The 23,320-nt window shown below is 32.0% G+C and overlaps 1 protein-coding gene across 2 annotated transcripts in view; it reads left to right on the top strand.

The window, feature by feature from the left end:
• The window catches only part of LRRIQ1 (leucine rich repeats and IQ motif containing 1), a 189,339-nt gene that overhangs the window by 63,232 nt on the left and 102,787 nt on the right, over positions 1-23,320 (top strand). For both annotated transcript variants that reach the window (XM_012740832.3, XM_012740836.3), the window contains exons 16-18: positions 11,025-11,204; positions 13,356-13,805; positions 16,837-17,038. In XM_012740832.3, the coding sequence (XP_012596286.2) occupies positions 11,025-11,204; positions 13,356-13,805; positions 16,837-17,038 (832 nt within the window). The remainder of the gene's footprint in view (positions 1-11,024; positions 11,205-13,355; positions 13,806-16,836; positions 17,039-23,320) is intronic.

Raw genomic sequence — 23,320 nt, 5'->3', positions numbered from 1 at the left:
CTAATTTTGAAGAGGTATTTACTAAAGCTTGGATACCTTGTGATTTGTTCAGTTATGGTGTGAATAAGTGACAGGGATATGATTTGTGTTCTAAAGCCTGGAATTTAAACACTCTGCTCTACTGTTTCACATGATGTCTTACTGCCAAATTGTAAAGTACCTTGCATACTAGGATAAATAACTTCTTTATCCTGTGATCATGGAAAGGACTATAGCATACTGCATATACCGTATTTTCCCGAAAAGAAAACCTACCCATAAAATAAGCCCTAGCAGATTTCTAAGCATTTGTGCAATATAAGCCCTACCCCGAAAATAAGACCTATTGATGGCCGTGGCTATGCAGCATATCTGCACAACTCATGCATTTCGTGGCAGATCGGTAAAGAAGACGAGCAGCCCTTCTCATCTGCCCCATCATGACAGCTACTATCCCAGAGGTGACCGGAAAGGTGCAGGCAGCCCCACCAACAAGGTCGGTTCCCCCTGTCAGGTCTCGGCCATCCTGTGTCTGCTGCAAACTGAGGCTTTGAAGGGAAAATAACACATCCCCTGAAAATAAACCCTAGGGTGTCTTCTTGAGGAAAAATAAATATAAGACCCTGTCTTATTTTTGGGGAAACATGGTATGCATAGGCCTTGCAATAAACTACTTAGGTGCACATCTTTCACCACTTACTAGCTCTTTGACCTTGTACAAGTTACTTAACCTTGCTGTCTCAGTTCTTTCATCTATTAAATGGATATAATAATAGTACCTACCTCACAGGGTAATATAGGATATGCTGCATAACAAAGAACTCTATGTGGTTCCATACCATAGGAGTTTGTTTCTTTTTTATATTATGTCCGATATGAGTTCAGCCTGTATAATCAAGTTGTACTCAAAAACTCAGGCTGTTTCCATTTTCTAGACAGTCATGTGGTTATATGACTTCAGTGTCACCTGGCTTTTGCTAGCTAGTTGATTGTGGTGGAAGAGAGGGAAAGAGACCACAGGGAATGCACAACTGACATGTTCAACCACTCTGCCCTCAAAGGTGGCAGTGATTTCTTCACTCACATTCTATTGCCTGTAACTAGTCATATGGCTAAACTAACTGTAAGAGAGGTGAGGAAATGTCAAGAATAAGAGTGTCAGAGAACACCAACCATCTCTGTGAAGACTAAATATGCTATCACATAAAAGTATTTTATAGCAGTGCCTCTCACCTGGCACATTCAAAAATGTTAGCTATTGTTTTTAATGAGCTATAGAGAAATTTTGAATAGTTGTAGGAAAAAGAAATGATATTAATATTTTGGGAAGATATATTTCAGCAGCAAAATTATAGAGAATAGGGAATAAGTGACCAAGTTAAAAAGTTATTAGTTTAGGCATTATAAAGGGCTAAAATTAAGTAGTAGAGTGGTTCCAAATTATTGTACAGTCTTCTAGAATAGAGCTGGGTGTATATGTAATACCATATACACATGTACATATGTGTGTGTATAGGTATATATATATATATATATATATATATATATATATATATATATATATATATACTGTTTCAATTCCTGTGTTTTGTTAAAATAGAGAAATTGAGGTGCAGAGTTTAATTAGCATACAATAGATATGACATATCTTCATGCAGTTATTTTTAATGTCAAAATATCTAAAAGTTATTTACAGAAAAATCTAAATTACAGAATTTGCCAGAGATGGAAACATTAAATAACATTGTTCATTTTATTATATCCTTGGATAGTATGTAAAAAGGACTCTTTAATCTTGTGTGGCCTATTGTCTCCTGACAGTAATAGCTAGTGTACCTCTTCTTAACTTTGCATCTATTTTCTCTTAACATAAATTTTTGTAGAATCTCTTCCCTTGATATTATTTCTACTCTTCCCATTTACAGTTTTTGATCAATATTAATCTTTTCTATTAATGTTAAAGTTAAAAATATGAATAGGCTATTTATATACTATTTATTTTTATAGCATAAGAATTTTTTTTCATTTGAAATATTTATGTTTTTCCATTCATGCTAAACATATGCTATTTTTTTCCCATGGTTTCCTTTTGCTTTTTAAGAGTTTTACTTCTAGAGGAGAAAGCAATAAAAATTACATGTTCTGAAATAATCTCTTTGGGTAGTGGGGATTCTGCAGTTATAAAAATGGGAGATTACATATTTATTTTGGAATGTATTTCTGGCTTTGTCCCAAGGCACTTCTTATTTCAGTCAGAAAATTGGTCATTGCCTCAGGGCAGGAGTTATTTTAGGGCAGTTTCCATTGTTTTACTGGTTGAAGTGTGATTTCAGGGAGGCAATTAAAAGTACCTCTGTTGGACTCCTGGAGAATATACTCTTCCCCACTCATTTTCTCTGCTAGATATTATCTTTTAATATACTAAATAGCTCCCAGGCTATCTTTAGGACACAAAATCCCTGGCTTTCTGAAAGTCTAGATGTCTTTTCTTGCCTCATATCTGATTTATAATAAGCTCATAGCTTCCCTCTGAAAGTCTAGATGTCTTTTCTTGCCTCATATCTGATTTATAATAAGCTCATAGCTTCCCTCTTGCTTTTGTTTGTTTGTTTGTTTGCTTTTGCCTTAGCAAGTTAGCATTCTATTTACTCAGAGATAAGTCTCTCCTTTTATTTCCTGGGGAAAACGTTGTCAATTTTCTTTGCTTATATTGTAGATTAGTCTTCACCACTTTCTCCTTGGATAAATGTGGTCAATTTTCAATCTGAACACATTTGAGACACCTTGAATATAAATTTTCAGACCACATTTCTTAATTTTTGTTGAATACAGGAACAGAAATACAATTTTAAAGAGAACAAAAGGAAGCATAATTGGTGATAGAGTTTCTATTCATAACTTGGAAGCAGACTCTGGATGGTGAAGAGAAATATATGTTATGTTTTAAAGGGTATATATGTATTTACACAGAGAGTTTAACATCTTGGTCTGTAGTGCTGAATTGTGTAAACTATACTTAGTTTATCCATTTCAAGTGTGTGTCCTAACATTTGACTAAGATCTGTTCAATCTAGAAGTTTTATTCATATCTATTAAACTTTTAAAAAGGATATAATCTAAGACACTTAGTAATCTAAAATTATATATCCCTAATGGAAAGAAATATATGTATCTTTTTTGCTTCTGGTTGCACAGTGCCTGGTATATAGTAGATACCCAAAAGTATTTGTTGAAGAACTTTACTACAGTATTTATTTACATTATAATGTTTAAAGGCTTGGAAAAATGCATGTTTCCACTACCCTAATTCTTCTATTGAATTTATTTAGTTTTACTTTGGTGATTAGAAAAGCTATTCCCTAAAAATTGACTATTAGTGTTATTGCCAATTCATAGTAATTATAAATATCAGAAGTTCTAAAACTACAATTTTTGGATATCTAAAGTACCATGGTATTTATCAGATTCCCCAAGTTTTCTGATAAATTGATCTGTAGGACAAATTACTCTAAGGAATATCAACTTTTAATGTTAAATCCTAGGGGATCAGAAATTGAAACTATTTAAAAATTTGTGTGTGTGTGTGTGTGCGTGAGAAAGCCACCTACATGTATTTTTAGACTTCTTACCAGCTGGGTGAAGGACTCCTTCATATGGAATAGAAGCAGTTAAGATCTCTACTTAACTGTACTAGCTCAATTTCTGAGGCTATGCTTCTCTTACATTGGGATTTAAAGAACTACTAATCCCCAAGTTTTGAGTCCTCATTTCTAGAAGCCTAATCTTAGAATGAAACTCCATATACTGAAACAAGAATGTAATTATATAAACAAGGCACTGCTTGACAGGTGATATTATTTATACTGAAAATATCTGATGAATTGTATTTAGGTAGATATCTTAATATTAACTAGTAACTATGTGGGCCAAGTCTATGACGACAAATAAAAATATTTAGGGACTATGGTTTTCTCTTAGGTGTTGGGCAAATGGGATATGAATTCTCTTATTGATGCCGTTGGTGTCACTTTCCATCCAAACACTGCTGCATCACCAGTTGCAACAACTAGAAACAAACCTAATGTCCCAAATAATCTTTGAACTTATTTATTTTTCACTATTTGATTTGCTCAGGACATGAACATTTATTTCATTGAATAAATTATGCTGCTTGTGGTATAATAAATTGATATAAACCTATTATAAATTTATTAAAATAAATATTGATAGTTTAATGCTCTAACTATATGTACTTTACAAAAGAAAATATTTAATGAGAAACAATAATGAAAGCAAATAGGCAGTATTTATATTATAGATATGAACCATTATTTGGCTATTATAATTTGTATGTTTAAATGAACTTTTCTGGATTAGAGTAATCCCAACTTAAAAATCATACCTGTCAAATTTCACTTAGATGAGTTGACCCAATATAGTTTTTATTATTTTAAGAACAGATTCATTTATCTAAAGGGTTTAAAATCTAGAAATCTATAAAATATGGATTTGTTAATCAAAGGATCAACTCAAACTTTAAGCAGCATGTTCCAATGAACTTTATGTAACCCCTTGATACCAACAAAAGGATTAGTTATAGATTTTCCCAATTGGCTTCTTTCTTTCATGTCTAGCCAGTGATAACACGGACAAAGCTGATATCCTAAAAAATCTCTTTTTAAAACTTAATCCACAGACTCAGCCTGAACTCTCCTTTGGGAATTTGCTTCATTCATTGATGATTAATAGGGCTTCCTAAATGATAGAATATTCACCAGGAAGTTTTCACTAAATGAAATATTGATTCAGCCCTTGACTGGGAGGAGCCCAGCTGGAAAAACTAATGTTGAGATCTCACAGTATTCATATACTTCATTTCCAACATTAATCAACTTGTTATAGCATTTTCAAATATATTCATCATAGACTCTTAATGAATTTTGAACTTAAGACCAATCCATGCACTGCTCTCTTATGCAGGTTTGAGGAATCTTATTTAAAAAAAAAAAAGTTAAAGAAGAAAAGGTTTAAAATAAAACACTGACTGCAGTCTGGATACTGGTTATACAAATCACAAATCTGAAGATATTGTTACAGTCTCAAAGGTCAAAGGAAACCAAACTTTTACATTCAAAAGAATCTCAAAATATTCTGGCTAAAATAATCCATTTGGTAACTTTTCTATATAACAATGGTGTTTGAAATTCAACATCAAAATATTTCTAATGTAAAAATTCAACCCTGTTGTTCTACATTTTCTATAATTATTCTCCATAGCTGAAATATTATACTTAATTTTAGCTATATTATTAACCATGTCCAAAATACAGTATTTGATTAAAAAATCATTATTTTTTTCCCTTGTTGATCTGGTGTCAGTTTCCATCTCAACAGCCACCATGTAGTAACAGTTGTAAGAAACAAACCTAATGCCCCATATTGTCTTTGAGTTTCTTTATTTTTCATTATTTTTATTGTTTGGAGCATAAATACCTGTTTTATGAAATAAATATGCAGTAGTAAAATATTTATATTAATATATATTTGTTAATAGTAGTAAATATTTATTAATTAGTAGTAAATATTCATTAATTAAATATTTATTAACTAGTAGTAAATATTTATGTGTCCATTAATCTGGTTACACAAATTCCTATATTTTAGCCTCTAGGATTATATTAGGTTATTTGGTTGAAATGGCTCTTCATTTTGTTGTTAATTATTTCTAGATAGAAGGATAGTATCTCTATGGATTTGAAATGGATTCTCTAAGTTTAGTGTTTCAGGAATACTGTTGTAAGAAACTTTCATACCATTTACATAAAACCAATGGAAAAGGTGAATCAGTGAATGAATCATCATATAAATGTCCCAGGCCCACAATATTTCTTATTTTATTTAGCAAAATCTTCTGATATCATTGATATAATATAGGGTATGCTACAAGTTTGCAACCAAGTTCTTTTTTTCTTGAAAATTTAAAAAAATTTGCCAATTATTAGCATTTCTGAGTTTTTTTAGCATTCAAGTTTAAATCTGAGCATCTCTGATTTTAGCATAACATGTGGCAGTTTTTTTTTTCCTAATGTAGCAGTTCTTATTCTCTAGGTTGCATAAGAAAGGCTGTATTTTAAAAATAAAGATTCCTCCAACCTACCAGCAGAGGTCTTTGGTATGATGGAAGACTCCACATTTTCAAAAGCATCCCAGGTATCATTGATACAGTAGTTTAAGGACAATCATTTCAGAAACACTGCCCTGCAGTGTTGGAAGTACACATAAGTATCTTCTACCCTTGAATTCCTGAACCAAGAGATTTAGAGAGTGACTAAGATAAAGGATCAATTTATTAGGCCCTGTGACTCTCATGATAACATTCTGAGTATTGTCTGTCTTTGTTGACATCTTGTCATTCAACCAACATGAGATCTGAAAGGTGGCTACTCAAGAGGATTCTCGTAGGTATTCCTGCATCTGCACTACCACTGTAGGTCCGGGATCACTTTCCATGGGAGAAAGTTTCATAGGTTCAATAGCTTGTTTAACAAGAAATTATTATAATCTAGGAGAAGAAAAATTTGCTTTATATAACTCCTAAGAGATACAACTTAAAATAAAAAATCTGCCTTATTAATTTTTCTCATAAGATATACCTGTTTCAAAGACTAGAGCATGATATTGGCACACCTTATTCCTGTGTCAGTCAGGTCCACTCTGGAGACCAAGATATAACTCAGAAGTTTGCTTGGTATCCAAAAAATTAGAACAAACTGTTGGTTATCTTCAAGGGCTATTTCCATCAAGTTGTTGAAGCCTTATGTTTACACTGCTAAGGCAATTGAATGCTTAGGCAATTGAATCTAAAGAAACAGGGCCAGTTATAGAATCAGAGTATCTTCTCTTTTACACTGAGCGAACAGATACATTCTTAACTTTCAATAACTTTTATTATCACATCTCAAAAAATCATATTTCATACCTGATATTTTATAATTATAACCAAATAAATGATTTTGACATTAAAGTCATGTCTTAGAGAAAACTTGACTGAGTACTTTGATGGAAATTTAGAATACAATGTGGTTCATTAGTAATATAATAAATAATTTGATAGGGTGGAATATGGATAGTTGATCTCTTCATATATTTTGATTATTACCAGCTTTAATTTCAGAGAGTAACCTTTCCTTAATTTGAAGAGAGTCCTGGTCAAAGATTTTGTGTTACATTTAATATTGTACTTCTGTGGTGATTATCTCTGATTACCTTGTCACCCTATGGTAAATAGCTATTATCTCAATATGTCATTCTGCTTTTGAACCATATCTTAAAATGAATCCAACCAGAAACACAGAATATGTCATTTACTTAATCCTTTGTAGTAAATGTGATAGTTTATGATTTGGTAAACATTGGTAGCTTCAAGACTACTAAACAAGTTCAAAATGTAAGGACTAAAATGTTCTTAACCTGATCAAACCATTAGTTAGCAAAGCATTAAGCTTTTTGTCTGTGTCTTAATTTTGTAAATTATCTGATAATTACCTTGAAGAACCAAGTCTATTTGCTTTTCCCTCTTCCCTTATTTAAATATCAGTAAGGGAAAAACAGTGTTTTTCTTTCAGGGGAGAGGGAAGAAGGGAATTGGAAGATAGCCACCTCTAGCCTCAGTAAATAAAAACTCTGGTGTTATGGGGGGAGGGAGGGGAGGCAGGGGCAATATTTGTAAACCTAACAATATTTGTACCTCCATAATATGATGAAATAATAAAAAAAAAACCTCTGGTGTTCCTTTTTGCTTTCATTGAGGGAGCGGTATTTATCTCTCTTTTGTGATTTATATATATATATTTTTTTTTTTTTTTTTTTTTTTTTTTTTTTGAGACAGAGTCTCGCTTTGTTGCCCAGGCTAGAGTGAGTGCCGAGGCGTCAGCCTAGCTCACAGCAACCTCAAACTCCTGGGCTCAAGGGATCCTTCTGTCTCAGCCTCCCGAGTAGCTGGGACTACAGGCATGCGCCACCATGCCCGGCTAATTTTTTATATATATATCAGTTGGCCAATTAATTTCTTTCTATTTATAGTAGAGACGGGGTCTCGCTCTTGCTCAGGCTGGTTTTGAACTCCTGACCTTGAGCAATCCGCCCGCCTCGGCCTCCCAAGAGCTAGGATTACAGGCGTGAGCCACAGCGCCCGGCCTATATTTTTATTTATTTACTATCAAGACTACCAAAATTATAACTATACACAGGGAAGCATTATGACTTTGGTTGGTCCTAGCCATTTTGCCTTCATCATGCATTTCTTTCATAAAAAATGTGCTAAAATTATGTTTTACAACTGTGTTTGTATAGATGAATATGTCATCCCAGACTATGCAGTCTAGATAAAAGGAATAACTGATATCAGGGTACTACTGCCTGGAGTTTTTCCTCTTAAACTTAGCATTTTAATAATCTCACCTTGATATCCTTATTTATTGTTTAGGGATTGTTATTTTCCTTTTCTTAATTAATAAAAAAAGTTTTTAGAGAAATTATAGGTTAACAGCAAAATTGAGCAGAAAGTATGGAGAATTCCCACATATCCTGTCCTAACACATTCTGCACCAGAGTGACATACTTGTTACAATCAATGAACTTACATTTCATATCATTGCCACCAAAGTTCATAATTTATATTAGGGTTTACTCTTTGTGTTGTATATTTTATGGGTTTTGACAAATGTATAATGGCATGTATCTATCATTGTAGTATCATAGAGAGTAGTTTTACTGCCCTAAACATCTTCACTCTGCCTATCCATCCATGCCTGTCTCCCAATCAGTGATCTTACTGTCTCAATAGTTTTGCCTTTTTAAGAATGTCACATAGTTGGAATCACACAGTATGTAGATTTTTCAAATGGGGTTCTTTAACTTAATATTTGTTTAAGTTTCCTCCATGTCTTTTCTTGGCTTCATAGCTCACTTCATTTTAGCATTAAATAATATTCCATTGTCTATTTTTACTACAGTTTATTTACCCATTCACCTACTTGGTTGCTTCCAAGTTGGGGCAATTATGAATATAGCTGATATAAACATCTGTCTGAAGAGTTTTACATGGACATAAGTTTTTAATTCATTTGAGTAAATACCAAGGAGAGCTATTGTTGGTTCATATGGTAAGAGTATATTTAGTTTTCCAAGAAATTGCCAAACATCTTCCAAAGTAACTGTATCATTTTGCATTTTCACCAGCAATGAATGAGAATCTCTGTTGCTTTACATCCTTACCAGCATTTGGTTTTTTCAGTATTGAGGGTTTTGGCCATTCTAATAGGTTAGTGTGGTGGTATCTCATTGTTATTTCAGTTTGCAACTCACTAATGAATATAATGTTGAATATCTTTTTATGCTGACTTCTTATCTGTATATATTTTTAATGAGCTATCTGTTCTAGTCTCGTGCCTAATTTTTAATTAGTTTGTGTGTTTTCTTATATTGACTTTTAATTGTTCTTTGTATTATAATTTTGGATAACAGTCCTTTATCAGATATATCTTTTGCAAATATTTTCTCTCAGTCTGTGGCTTTTTTCTCATTCTCTTGACATTGTTTTTCACAGAGTAAAAGTTTTTAATTTTACTGAACTCCAGCTTATCAGTTGTTTCTTGTATTAATCATACTTTGGTGTTTTATCTAAAAGGTCATCACTATACCCTAGAAACCAAGTGTATCCAGGTTTTCTGCTTTGTTGTCTTCTAGGACTTTTATAGTTCTATGATCCATTTTGAGTTGATATCTTGTGAAAGGTATTAGGGTCTCTCTAGATTCATGTTTTAGCATGTAGATGTTCACTTTTTCTAGTATCACAGGTTGAAAAGATTATCTTTGGTTTGTTGTACTCTCTTTTCTCCTTTGTGAAATATCAGTCAACTATATTTATGTAGGTCTATTTCTTGGCTATCGTGTTCTATATATCTGTCTATTCTTTCACCAATATCATATAGCTTCATATTAAGTCTTGAAGTTAATTAGTGTCAGTCTTTTTACTTCGTTCTTCTTTTTCAGTATCGAATTGACTATTCTGGGTCTTTTGCCTCTCTATATAAGCTTTAGAATTAGCTTGTTGATATCTAAAAATATACCTTGCTTGAATTTTGATTGGGCTTTATTTGAATATATAGATCAATATGGGAAGAACTGATATTTTGACAATATTGAGTCTTTTGATCTGTAAATTCTCCATTGAGATATCTCTCCATATATTTAGTTCTCCTTTGATGTCTTTCCCAGTTTTATAGTTTCCTCATTGGAACTTTTTGTTTTTAACTAAGAGTTTGACATCATTCAAGAAGTCCGCTTTGCCCCTGTGACCCTTGGCAGCCTTGTGAAAAGAGGCTACTCTTTCCTTGTGAAAGGTTTGGTCAAGTACTTTGAAATGGCTAAGCTTCAGGGAAAGTTTTTGCTGTGTGACCTGGATTTTTACAGCATTAGTCTTTTAAATTGATACATACTTTTTGGACATACCTTGAAGATTGTGATTATTATAATCCTTAGCAAGATTCAGGGGGAAGCATAACTTTAGATGTTCCAGATTATGAAAAACAGGGTAATCTCCTACCTCTTTATTTAGCCCTTCTCTCCCTATATTTTACTAAGAGAAACAATCAGGATTCACCTCTATTTCTGAAACAAACAGCAGCTCTCAGTAACTTTATTTTAATTGTCTTCTTTTTAAAAGAGTAGATCTAACATTTTCACTCTTTTTATCATGCGGCCTTTTTATACTCCAAATTCCTGCCTGCGTTTCTAAATTTGAATCTCTCATTTATGCTTTAGAAGAAAACAATTACATGTAAGTCAAGAACTTTAAAACTTACTTTGTACATGACATATCACATTTTTAAAACAAATTTAACTATATCATTTTCTCTAAAAAATCAATCACAGTCTCTGAGATATACACTGTATGCTTGTGTTATTTATGTGATAGGCATATGCTTATTTTAGATATAAACTCTACTTCTCAAGACTATTCACTTTTTTCTTGTTTTCAATAGGCATTCTCTACTGAAAATTCTACCTGCTCTAAGAATCCTCAATGGTGATACACTAAACCCTTACTCAGAAAACCACACTGAAGAATATGATCAACTAGAAATAGCACATTTCCTAACACTTTGCCAGTCCCAGATTCAAGAATTCAACTTACTAATTGAAAACTATATCACTGGAAAAGGGTAAGATTGTTATATTTCCCTTGTTGTATTTAAAATAATAATATAATTTATACATATGATTTAAAAATATTCTGATTAACATAATAATATTAAAACATTGTGGATTAAAACATTGTGTTTTGAGGATATTCTACCTTTTAAAAAACTTCTGGGCATCATTTCTTATTCTTTTAAATACATTACTATGTATTTTGAACATGATTTAAAACAGTAAATGTTAAAATGTTAGATAAATGAAAACATCAGGGTAGCTTCAAGACAAGAGACAAACATTCGTTCCATAAGTCATCAATTAATCAGTGGTAAGTTTATTGTAGACAAGACTATCCTCAAAGAATAACAAATTAACATAAAAATTAATCTGTTAGCAGATTAACGTATGAGAAAATTAAGTAAATGAACAGTTACAATTGAGTAAAGCAAGTTTTATAACACATGTTATATATTAAGGTATTATCCTGTAGTACACATATATTTATATATTAAGGTAACGGGGGAGCACAGACGAGAAAAGCAGTCAACACTTGCACACATTCAAAGGACAGAAGTTGAGAATCAGTTATAATCAAATTTTGAAGAAAGAAAACTTTTTGTTTCCCACCTTGAATTATGAATGCACTACAATGGCAATAAATGAATTATAGTTGATATTTCTATAACTGTATTTTTAAATTTGCATTGCTCCACAAAATGCAAATAGAAAAGAAAAATGATTTCATATTTTTTCACTTATGAAGACTCTCAATTGTAACTGGAATAATAATATGTGCTTCCAAATGTCTAAATTTCATTACTTAATTATATGTTTATGGCTATTATACTTTCATACATGATTGTTTTATGTAAAAATTGGTTTTCTGTTTAAATATTTTTGAATATAGTCTATTCAGATTAGAAAGACTAACATCTTTAGAAATAATTTCAATTGTTATAGTGTTTACTTTTCACTAATACTAAGGTTATTTACATTTATTTTTATGCAAATCTAAGCTAATATTTCCTTCTGTGTGTGTAGTAATGTCCAACTTTGCATGTAAATAAAGGTGACCTTTGCCATCCCTTATTTTGAAATTTAGATTTTATTTATTGTCATTGTGACTTAAGTTTCATTATAGCATTGAAAATGGAAAGTTGACTATATTTTATATGTTTAATGCATAAGTAGTGGCAAATCCAACACCTAGTCATGAAGATTAGATATACTAATATTGAATTGAAACTTTTTTGCATTATCAGCTATCAAAATAAATGAAATACAGAATATCAAAAGTATATTGGAGAGCCTATGGTAATGTCTAATAATTATGTTGATGAACATAGGAACTATATCTAATTGTCTCCATATTTTAGGAAATAACTATAATTTTCATTTTGTTTGCTATCATTAAATTTTTATATTTTTATGTATTGGGGGAAAAAGGCATCTTGTGGCTATATATTAAATAACCAGAAAATATAAATTAGATATAAGTGAAGTTTTTAAAAAATAAAATGGAAATAAAGATAAAGAAAAACATAGCTAAGAATAAGGTTTATTATCTAGAGCTGCAAATCTAGCAAACATGAAAGTGATTAATTACACAGGTCTTAATAGCCAAAAGAGAGAAATCCAGCAATTGTTCATGAGAATCATAGCCTTTTATGTCTTAAAGTATTTAAATTCTCTTTGCAATAGATTACTTTTCCAGAGAAAAATGGGAATAAAAACTTTCCCATAATAGAAGTTCTTTGTTTAAAAGTCCAATACAAATATTTTGTGTGGCAAAAGTCAATGTAGAAAGCACTTTTAACTTTATTTCATAAATAACTTTTCCAAATTTAGGCAGCCATGATTTCTCGTGTTTATGGTAGTAAAAGCATGGATTTTTCTCATTATTTGTACCAAAAATACCTTAAATAAAAATGGTCTTAAAACTTCCAGACATTTTGTCTGGACTGACATATCTAAATTAACTAAACAAATATTTTCAAATTTTGTTAGAAATGAGATTAATTTTTATATAAACAACTAAAATAAATAATTTATGAATGTTATAGTAAATTCTAATATTCATTTTAGGCCATATGGTGAAAATTTCAAAACCTATACAAGTTTTAATATTTACTGATATAATTCTTACTATTAAATGTCCTCATCATTTATTTGTTCAGAGATATAGTCACCTTGGATATTGCAGAAAATCTCTGTGATTATTTTAAGAAATTGATGACACTTAGTAATGAATGCCGATATGCACATGAACGTGGGGATGTAAATATCACCAAAAGAGATGAGTCAGAAGCCTGGCAAAATCATTCGGACTCTACAAACAGTGACAGCACACTGCAAAATAGACTGTCCTACTCTAAGGCAAATGAACATAAACTAGGCTCACCAGGTATTTCTGAGAAATGGATGAACTCTGGTTCTAGTCATTCTCCATTAAGCAGCTTCTCCACATGTGAAGATATGGAAGGAAGAAATCAGGAAAAATTAGTAGACCAGAAGAGAGAGGACAGCAAAGTAAGCAGCATCTCCACCAAAAGAATCCCATTTATGGAAACAGGAATGACAAATTCTCTTCTGAAGAATCACCAAAATATTGAACATAGTGAAAAAATGTAAGCATCATTAATCATTTTTCTTTTACAGGTATATGTTTATTATTTTGATGGATTATCTTAATGGTACCAAATAATAACTAGCTAAAGGATTTAAATCACTATTTAAATCACTATTATGTTACATATTATTATAATTCCTTTAATTATGTTGTCATGATGTATACAAATTATTAATTATAGTACAGAATAATTTTGTTCAATTTTGGTAGTTTCTGATTTATATTCTAGTATTATTTAATTTAAAATGAGTAAATGTGAAATTATTTTTTCTGCCATTCAATTTCTAAATTATTAAAATGATATTTAAAGAAAAATATACTATATTCTAAAAATAATTTCAAATTACTTTATGAATTATCTGGTAATTTTATTTTTTAAAATATACCCAGGCATGGGCTCTTTATTTGCTTATTAATCTAGTAAACATTTAGTATTTGAATGTATGTGTTATAATTTCCTTTGGCATAAGAGCTGTGTAAGGTAGGACAATATTTTCTGTGATTAATCACATAAACCCGATTACAACAATTAAACACTTTTAGAAACTAATGGCTGACTTTGTTTATTGAACCAGCAAAGAGTGGTTTTTACTTTGGCCTGTCAGCTTTTTGTTCTTTTTACTTTCGGCCTCATTGTCAAGCCAATATAAGAAAAAAAAGCCAATATAAGAAAAAAAAATGGTCAGATTCAGCTTCTCTTACAATGATTGATGCTTAATAAGGCAGAAATCAGAAAATCACAGTAGCTAATCTTGTTTTTCCCACTCTTCTTTCAGGAGAGTTGTCAGAATAAACAATGATTTCTTTTCTGGGAGCTATGTTAAATAGTTTGATGTGCTGCAACTAAGATGTATTTACTAATGTAAATTTTTAGAATATTTAGTGAAAGTTGCTTTAATATTTCCTGATTTATGTTTTACTAATTTATTGAATTTGGAGTCTTTGCTCCAAATAGGCACATGTTGCTTATTGAAATTTCATATAAACATTTAGAACTTCTTAATCAATCATAAATAAAATAGCCAAATGAAGATAGTAAGTTACAAGACTGAAAAATATAGATAAACTAAAGACCTAAAGAATAAAGGGTAAAGAAAATGTGAACCCTCTTGCTGAACCTGGGCCATGAAGTGATTTAGGAGAATTGCTTTCAGTTGCATAGGAGTTTCCTAAGTGTGATGTACATATGCTCTTATGCTGAGGACATCTTTGACACTATAATTTTTGCTAAAAAAAAAATATAATGATGATGATGATGATGATAGTGATAAAGGTGTTTTTTCTCAATATGATGGGCACTCTACATTTGGAAAACCTTAAATTCAGCTTTTTTTTAACCTGCTTTCTATGTAGTGAAAAGCAGTCACTGAAGAAAATATCCCTCATATACCTTTTGTTTTTGTTTTCCTTGAGAAATTTTGATGATATTAGGATTAGGAATTCAAGCAATTAATGACTTTAGAAGAAATCCACAATTACAGTCAGTGAAACTTGTTATGTATCTATAACCTACTGTAGTAGATTAGATGTTTTTTTCTCACAAGCCTTTTATTCTTTGCTAGTTACATATTGCAAATGTTTTCTGATTCTTGTCTTTATCACCCAAAGTGCTCTAAAATCCCCTAATTATTTTTGTTTAAGAGATGAAGGAATGAATGGATCATTGCATGACAAGTATGAATTAAATCCATGGCAACATTTATAAAGTTCTGTTTACCCTAGACGGAAACAATTTATTGAAACATAGATAGTTTTTTCCAAGTACTAGAAGTACTCGTTTTATATGAGATTAGAAGTTTTAGCCATTAACTTCAATTTTCGATTCATAGCAAAATAGATTGAAGGCTTCTACTAGCTTTAGGTAAAATGGTGATGATGATGGTGAGGATAATGATGATAGTAATAACAATAATTAAGCAAAACAACAATAGAAAGTGGTTATATCATTGCCTTATAATTTCTCACAAATATATTACTATGAGAAAATATCTGTGGTCATATCTAGTGGTTTATCACTTAATTCCACTTTACCTTAAACTCAATAGTATGAGGAAGGAAGAAATTTTTGTTGGGTTTGGCAATTAAAAAATTACTGAAAACTGTTTCAGGGATTATTGGGCAATGAAGATAAGCCAAGAATCCCTTTTCCTCTATATATCTTTTAAGCCAAACTTAGGAATTTTGAAAAGTGATTAAGACAGAATAGTTAGTGCATTGACTTTACTCTGTGCCTTGATAATATTCCTGAAATAACCTGTGTGGAAAAGGAAAACATTTCCAATTAGGAAGAGTTAAACGACTAAACACACTGAGACTTATAATACTTACTGAATACTTACTTACTGAAACCCATTTATTATCAAAGTACACTTGTATTCAAATTTTACTAATATTGCTGGGCAACCTATAGGAATATGGAAACTCACAGCATTGATAGATTCAGTGCCTGCAATTGGCAAATAGGTGTGCAAGGTATAGGCTGGAAAAATGTTGGAATTTACTACTGGGTTTGTAAGAGTGTGATTTAAATATTTTTCTGTGGGCAGGGAAGAAAGTGAAGCTAGTGAGCGCTAACAGTGTCCTTCCTCTTATAGTAAAGGAAGCCTCCTTCATCTTACTCTCCAAAGCTAACTCTTCAATGAATGAGAGTTTACTCTCTCTTGCCAGGTTAATATTGGCTCCACATTTGTCTGCTCTCTTCTGCATCATAACATTTTGCTCCTCTCTCTGGACATATATCCTCAGTAACATACAAAATCTCTGTAATAGTTCCTACCTTAATAAAAACAAACAAAACTCCCTTATACTCACATCCTTCTCTAAACTATTGGCCCAATTCTCTCCTTCAGATTTGAAGATTTCAGTGCTTTATTTACTTCTATGACTATAGTAGAAAAAAAAAAAGCTGTCTTATTTTTAAATAACACTTTATGTGTTCTATGTTTAAAATATAACTCTTGAGGACCTCTTATCTACAACTGTGTATTTATGGACAATAAAAGTGGTTTTTTTTTTTCTCTTCTTAACAGTATGGCAGCTGTGGTAATCCAGTCACACTGGCGTGGTTACATTGTGCGCAGACAGATTCATTTCTTTACAAGGCTACGTACTGCTCCAGCAGCACCCCTGCCAAATTCCTGCATCAAGAATCAAACTATTTTAAAAAACGAAAAACGAGAAAATATTGTGAATAAGCAAGAACAGAAGGAGAAGTCTGCTATTCTTATTCAGGTTAATTTCAATCTTTTAGTAACATAGTCATGTAAGATATGTTAGTCACTTTCGTGGATTATTCTGCATAAAAAAATCCTCTAAATCTCAGTTGTTTACAAACACATGGATTTATTTCTTACTAATATGACATGTTGGCTGAAGGTTAACTGCCATTTGGTTGTGGCTCTGCTGAGTATTAGATTGAAGGAATAGTCCTTAAATCAGAAATACTGTCTTAATGACTCAGTATGAAGCTGAACCACACAACCATATTTAAAATTTGTTATAAGATGTGTCATTTGTTACAGCTATTAATTCTAACATTTGATTAGCCCAAGCAAGTCTTACGTGGCCTAATCGATAGCTATTTCTAAAAGTATGTCTACCAAAAGATCTACCAAAATAATTAGTAAAGTCCTTCAAATACCATTTCATTTAAAAATTCAGAAAGCAAGTAATTAATAGACTTGACTCAACCTTGCCAAGACTAGATTTTGAAATGAAGTTCAAATTAATCACATTCATCTTTGTATTTATCCACTCATCAATTTATTTTTAGAACCTATGGTTTGCCAGATACTGTTCCAAGCTCAGGAAATAAACTTCAAACAAAACAGTTAAGATTCCTGCCCTCATGGAGTTTACATTCTGGTGGAGGAAGCATACATAGACTAAATAACACATAAAATAATTTCTGTAGAAACTCATGGTATTATACCTGAATTGAATGATAGTAATTAAACAGAAATCTAGCATTTCCCTTTATTTATTCATTCAGCAAGTGTTTGACACAAAATCTTACTAGCTTACATTATTTTGGAATATGCAGATAATGTGTTAGATATAAAAACTAAGGAGGAATTCATAAATCAGAAAAAAAATTGATATGGGAACATTAAAGGGACATTTATCATTTTAGATAGGATGAATATAGAAGACCAGAAAGTATGACACTGGAGTGAGAAACTAAGCCATTGGATATCTGGGGAAAGAATATTCCAGGCAAAGGAGTAATGGATCCAAAGGCCATGATTTAGTAATATACCAAGTATTTAATGAGCAGTAAGATGCCAGTGTGACTGGAGAGTGATGAACCTGAGAAGAATAAAACAAATCATAGGTCACTGTGAAGGCTTTGGCTTTTATTCCTAATGATAGGGGAAAACATTGTAGGACTAACATGGTCAAATTTACTTTATGCTGCAATTATACTATTGGAAGGCAGGGTAGAAGCAGCAGAATCAGTTAGAAGGCTATTGCAATAATCCAGACAGGAAATAGTGGTGGCATAGACCAAGAAATTAGCAGTGCAGGTGGTGAGAAGATCACATTCCAGAATATATATTGATTTATTCTAACAGTATGTATATATACTTTGGAAGTATAGTTGATAATATTAATATTAGTTCATGGAGCTATGGTGAATGAGAGATAGGAGTTAGGAACATCTCCAAGGTATCTGGCACATGCAAGTGGAAGAGTAAATAGCCTTAAAGTTAAGAAAAAAAGAGAGATCGCCGTTTCTCTCTAGTTTCTGGCTTTCACTATTAAGATGATAGTTTTCAATAGAATTACTTGTGCCATGTTTCTAATGAATATATCCAGTATTTCATTTTGCCTAATTTGTCTTTACTACCCCTGAGAACATTGCATAGACAAAACTGTTGTAGCTGCCCAATGGTAGTTGGACTGAGGAGAGGACAGTTGATTCAAGGAAACTGAGAAAAAGAGAGAAACTTTGGTTTCTATCTCCAAATGTTATTCTGCCACATAGGGAATGTAGATGCCATATATTCCAAACTCCCTCCTGTTTTCATTGGATAAGCAATACATTTTTTCAGCATTGATAGTAAATGACTATTAAACTTTTACTTCATTCCACTCAATAATAAGAAGTTCATTACCTTATGAAACAGACTAGTTCAAATACTGATACTGCTTTTGGATGCCCTTTGGTTGAGCTTTTTGTATCTGTAACAAAATAAAGCATAATTTAGCCCTTTTTGTAACTTAGGATAAGTTTCTTTTATTGTGCATCATAATATTTAGAATCATTGAAGTGAACCCAACTTCATTTTCTCTTCTGCTGGGATCAATCAGTTAGTTTCTTAAATGATTACTTTTAAAATATGAATTCTAAACTGCCTAAACTTCCTAGGGTGCAGAGCATGATATAGCAGAAAGAGCCTGGGCTTTAGAAGATTGAAAAGGAAATTTCATGAAGGATGTGCTGGAGACCTCTCTGCTCAGCAAAACCGACATTTTTCTGTTCCTGGCATATAGCCAGACTAAATCTCTCAGCTTCCCTTGCAGTTTTTTTGTGGCCCTCTTTATGAGTTCTACTTAATAGAATGTGAGTGGAAGATATGTGTGCCACTTCCATGTAGACCCCCATAAAACCTCCCACAGACACCCCTTGATATTCTTTTCCCTTTCTGGTTGGCTGAAATTGAGACAACATTTGGGACATGTTTGTTGAGATTAAAGAGTCTGCGAACTGTGGATATCTGATTGCTAAAGCCCTGTCCTCTTTGACTTGTTTACTCTCTCAGTGTTTGTTATGTGATCCAGAAATAGACTATAGTTTTTGAGTTGTTATACATTTTTGTATCTATTTGTTACAGCACTTGCTTTACCTCAACTTAAAGGATGTGAGATACATATTGAAAAATAGCAAACCTCAATGTAAATATGTAAGAGATTAGAATTCCTGGTATAAAGAACAGTGGAAGTAAAAGAAGATAGGATTTCATGTTACTAGAATAATAATGTTACAATGCAACTAGACTACCACACGAAATATAATATTGATGTTAACAGAATATAAGAGTAACGTGGTCAGAGATGTGTGAGATTTTAACAAGGAACTAGTATATAGTATGTTCGAGGCGGGGAGGGCAGGTGGTAGTTCAAGAAAAAAAAGATGTCAGATATGTCCAACAGAGATATAATTGGCAGTCCAGAGAACTGATTTGAATGTGTGAGGAAAAAGAAGAGGTAAATGGATTATTGGAAGAAAAATTGTGACTTTGACAAATTAGTAAATTAGAAGAATAATCTGAACATTACTTAACATGTATTCATTACTATTATTTCGTATAAACTGAGTAGAGATGGCTAGGACTTGAATTCCTGACTCTAAGCAGATTCACGAGGGAGATATCTCTATTTGACACAGCAGAAAAACATACTATGTGTTATAGTCTGGAGCTTTGTAGAAGTCCTAGCCCTGATGATTTGGGCTGGATCCATTGTGAGCCACAGTGAATCAGTCCTTTGGCTCATGTCATTGAAGAACTGAATTAAACGTTGTTCTTTCTAGTTTGTTTTCACTAGGTTTATACCTAATCTTGATATCTTGTCATTATGTTGGTATAAAGGGGCGGGGGCTGGTAGATGAGGACCACAAGATTACTTTAGACAAAGGAGAATCAAAGCCTCTAGTTCCAGGTACAGTAGTGGTACTGAGGCACTATATGTCTGCCTGTATCAGCATCTTCCAACTCTTGCCCAGGAACACAGGTCTGAGAGTGTTAGCAGCAGTGGAGACTACAGCACTGCTTCTGATTTACCTGAATAGTGCAAGACCAGTTGGCCCCAGAATGAGAGTGGGAGAATGCATAGAAGACAACAATTATGGGCCTCTGCAAAACCCTTGATCCTCTAATTTTGAGCCAGAGCAAAAATTTAAGCAATAGAAAGTAGGCTATTAAGTTTTCCTTGCAGATTTTACCCTTAGGTTGGTGGCCCATACAATTCGTTATGCATATATATTCAAATGTTAACTGCACATATATTCAAATGTTAACTAGTGGATGGTTCTGGAGATACCCTACTTAAAATAGCAATCCCTCACCAATGCTCTCCATCCCCTGTCACTAATTTATTTTTGTCCATAGAATTTATTTAGCACACAGTATATTTTTCTTATTTATTTTATTTTCAATCTCTACTGCCATTAGAATGGGAAGTCTATGCATGGAGAGTTTTGTGTGTTTTGGTCTCTGTTCTATCATCTATGCATAGCATATAAGACAGTCAATAAATTTTAAAATCCATGCTACTTATTTACTGTGTCTTGGTTTGTATTTAATATATGATACACCATATGAAAGAATACTGTTCCTTTGCATTTGCATCAAAAATAGGAATCATATTCATAATTGTTGGAAATTATGAATAACAACCAAGAAAAGAAGCTTAAAAGGGCACCTCGTTTTTTTAAGCAGTAAAGCTTGATTTCTGGCCACACATGATTATGTTGATTGTAAGAAAAAAGAAAAGTTAACACTATGTGTGAATTTCTAAACATTTTATTATAGACCATTTCAAATATATAGAAAAACTCCAGGTACCCATATACTCGCCTTCAACATGAGTTGAACCTACTGGCCAATATTGACTCTTACAACTAATTCATGTCTCCCTCTTGATCACTAGATTATTTGAAATAAGTTGTTCCTTTCTTTCATAAATATTTTAGTATGAATGTCTATAAGATCTATTGTTTTAAATATAACTTCAATACATTGCCAACCTTAAAAATGGCAATTATTTTTCAGTATCAACAAATATCAATATTCAAATATCCTCTACCATTTTATAAATATTTCTTTACAGATTTTTTAAATCAAAATACAAATAAGGTCATTATTTTGCCTTTGATTTTATATATTGCTTAAGACCTTTAACATATAGCAACACCCTTGTATTTTTGTGCAGTTTATTTATTGAAGAGACCAGGTCATTTGTCCTGTGGAGTTTCTACTGTCTGAATTTCATAACATTATTTAACAATATTTCTTGTCTTCTTTAAATTGACAGTGAGATCTGACTAAGATTTAACTAGGTCAGTCTAATCTAAGTTTAATCTCATTCAGGTTTTGTTCTTTAGCAAGAATATTTCATAGGTGGTGGTATGTATTATAATGATGAGGTAGATAATGTCTGGTGCCTCTCTTTAAGGGAATATTAGTGGCCATTGATAAACATCGCCTAGACCGATTATTTTATTAATGGTTTTAAAATGTGATACTTTATATCTATTATTCTTTCTTCATTTATTAACTGAAATATGTCTATGCAGAAAATTTTTGTCTAATCAACTCTTCAGTTACCCTGAAGTGTAGTTCATACTGGAAAGAAAGGTTAAATGCTTGAGACTTTTTATTTGCCAATTTTTAGATTAATTAGGTCTCCTAGCATCTTTTGGAGGTCACTATAATGTGTACTACTGTAATGAATGCATAAAATTTTAAAACATGTGTTTAATTTCCTTACAGTTATTATTCTTATTGCTGTTCAAATTGTCCCTTATTTGGCCAGTGGTAGTCTCTTCAAGTTAGCTTTTTTTGACACAATCCAGCAGTCTTTAAAACTTTTCTTCCTTTCTAATATTACACAATATTCCAGGTTCATTTAGTATACATTTTGCCCATGGCCTGGAATCAGTCATTTCTCCAAAGATCCTTTGTTCCTTTAGTGGGAATGATATATAGGGACCATATCTGGACTTTAGTAGTACTTTTTGCTACTGGTTGGCATAGTCATTATTTTTTAGATGTTTTTCAATGTACTTAGCTGTCAAACACATATTTTTTAAGAAAAAAAATGTCATGGGTAATAGAGATATTTTAGAACTACATTTATAACTATAGGATTCTTGTTTGATTAATATGTTTAATATGTTTGATTAATATGTTTGCATCTGTGTTTTTCTATGTAAAATCTCAATTTCTAATGACATTAACATAATTGATTTTTTCCTCCTCTCTCTCACTTCTTCAACACTATGTGTATGTGGGTGTGTGTGTACACATATATGTACAGTGGAAATAAAGACCACACAAATGAGAAAAAAATGGGTTATTTATTCAGAGCATGCTATAGGAAAGGAGTCAGCCGTTATCACTTGCCTTTGGCATAGACTCTATTTGGGTTTCTCTGATTGGTCCTGAGATAGAGGCAAGGGCAAAAACAGGGAAGCTGGGTCATTGACCAAGTCTTGACCATTCTTAGCTAATTGCTGCGGAGGTGATTTAGCTTTCTGGGTTCTTTGCTGCAGAGGTTATGGTTTGCCTTTCTAGGCTGGCTACTGAAGAAGTTGTAGGTGACTTCTATTAGTCATATATGGTCTGGTCATTTTTTATATTTCACTGCTCTCTCTATATTTTTCAGATTGAAATTCTAATATGATTACTAAAAACAATTTTAAAATATCTTTTGCAGTCAAATTGGCCTTTCAATTATATTTCAACTGGGTATAGTAAAATAAATCTATTTAAAGTGACTTTAAATAAT

The sequence above is a fragment of the Microcebus murinus genome, chromosome 10 (genome assembly GCF_040939455.1).
Source record: "Microcebus murinus isolate Inina chromosome 10, M.murinus_Inina_mat1.0, whole genome shotgun sequence".
Classification (NCBI taxonomy): domain Eukaryota; kingdom Metazoa; phylum Chordata; class Mammalia; order Primates; family Cheirogaleidae; genus Microcebus; species Microcebus murinus.
This window is presented reverse-complemented; position numbering and strand designations above follow the sequence as displayed.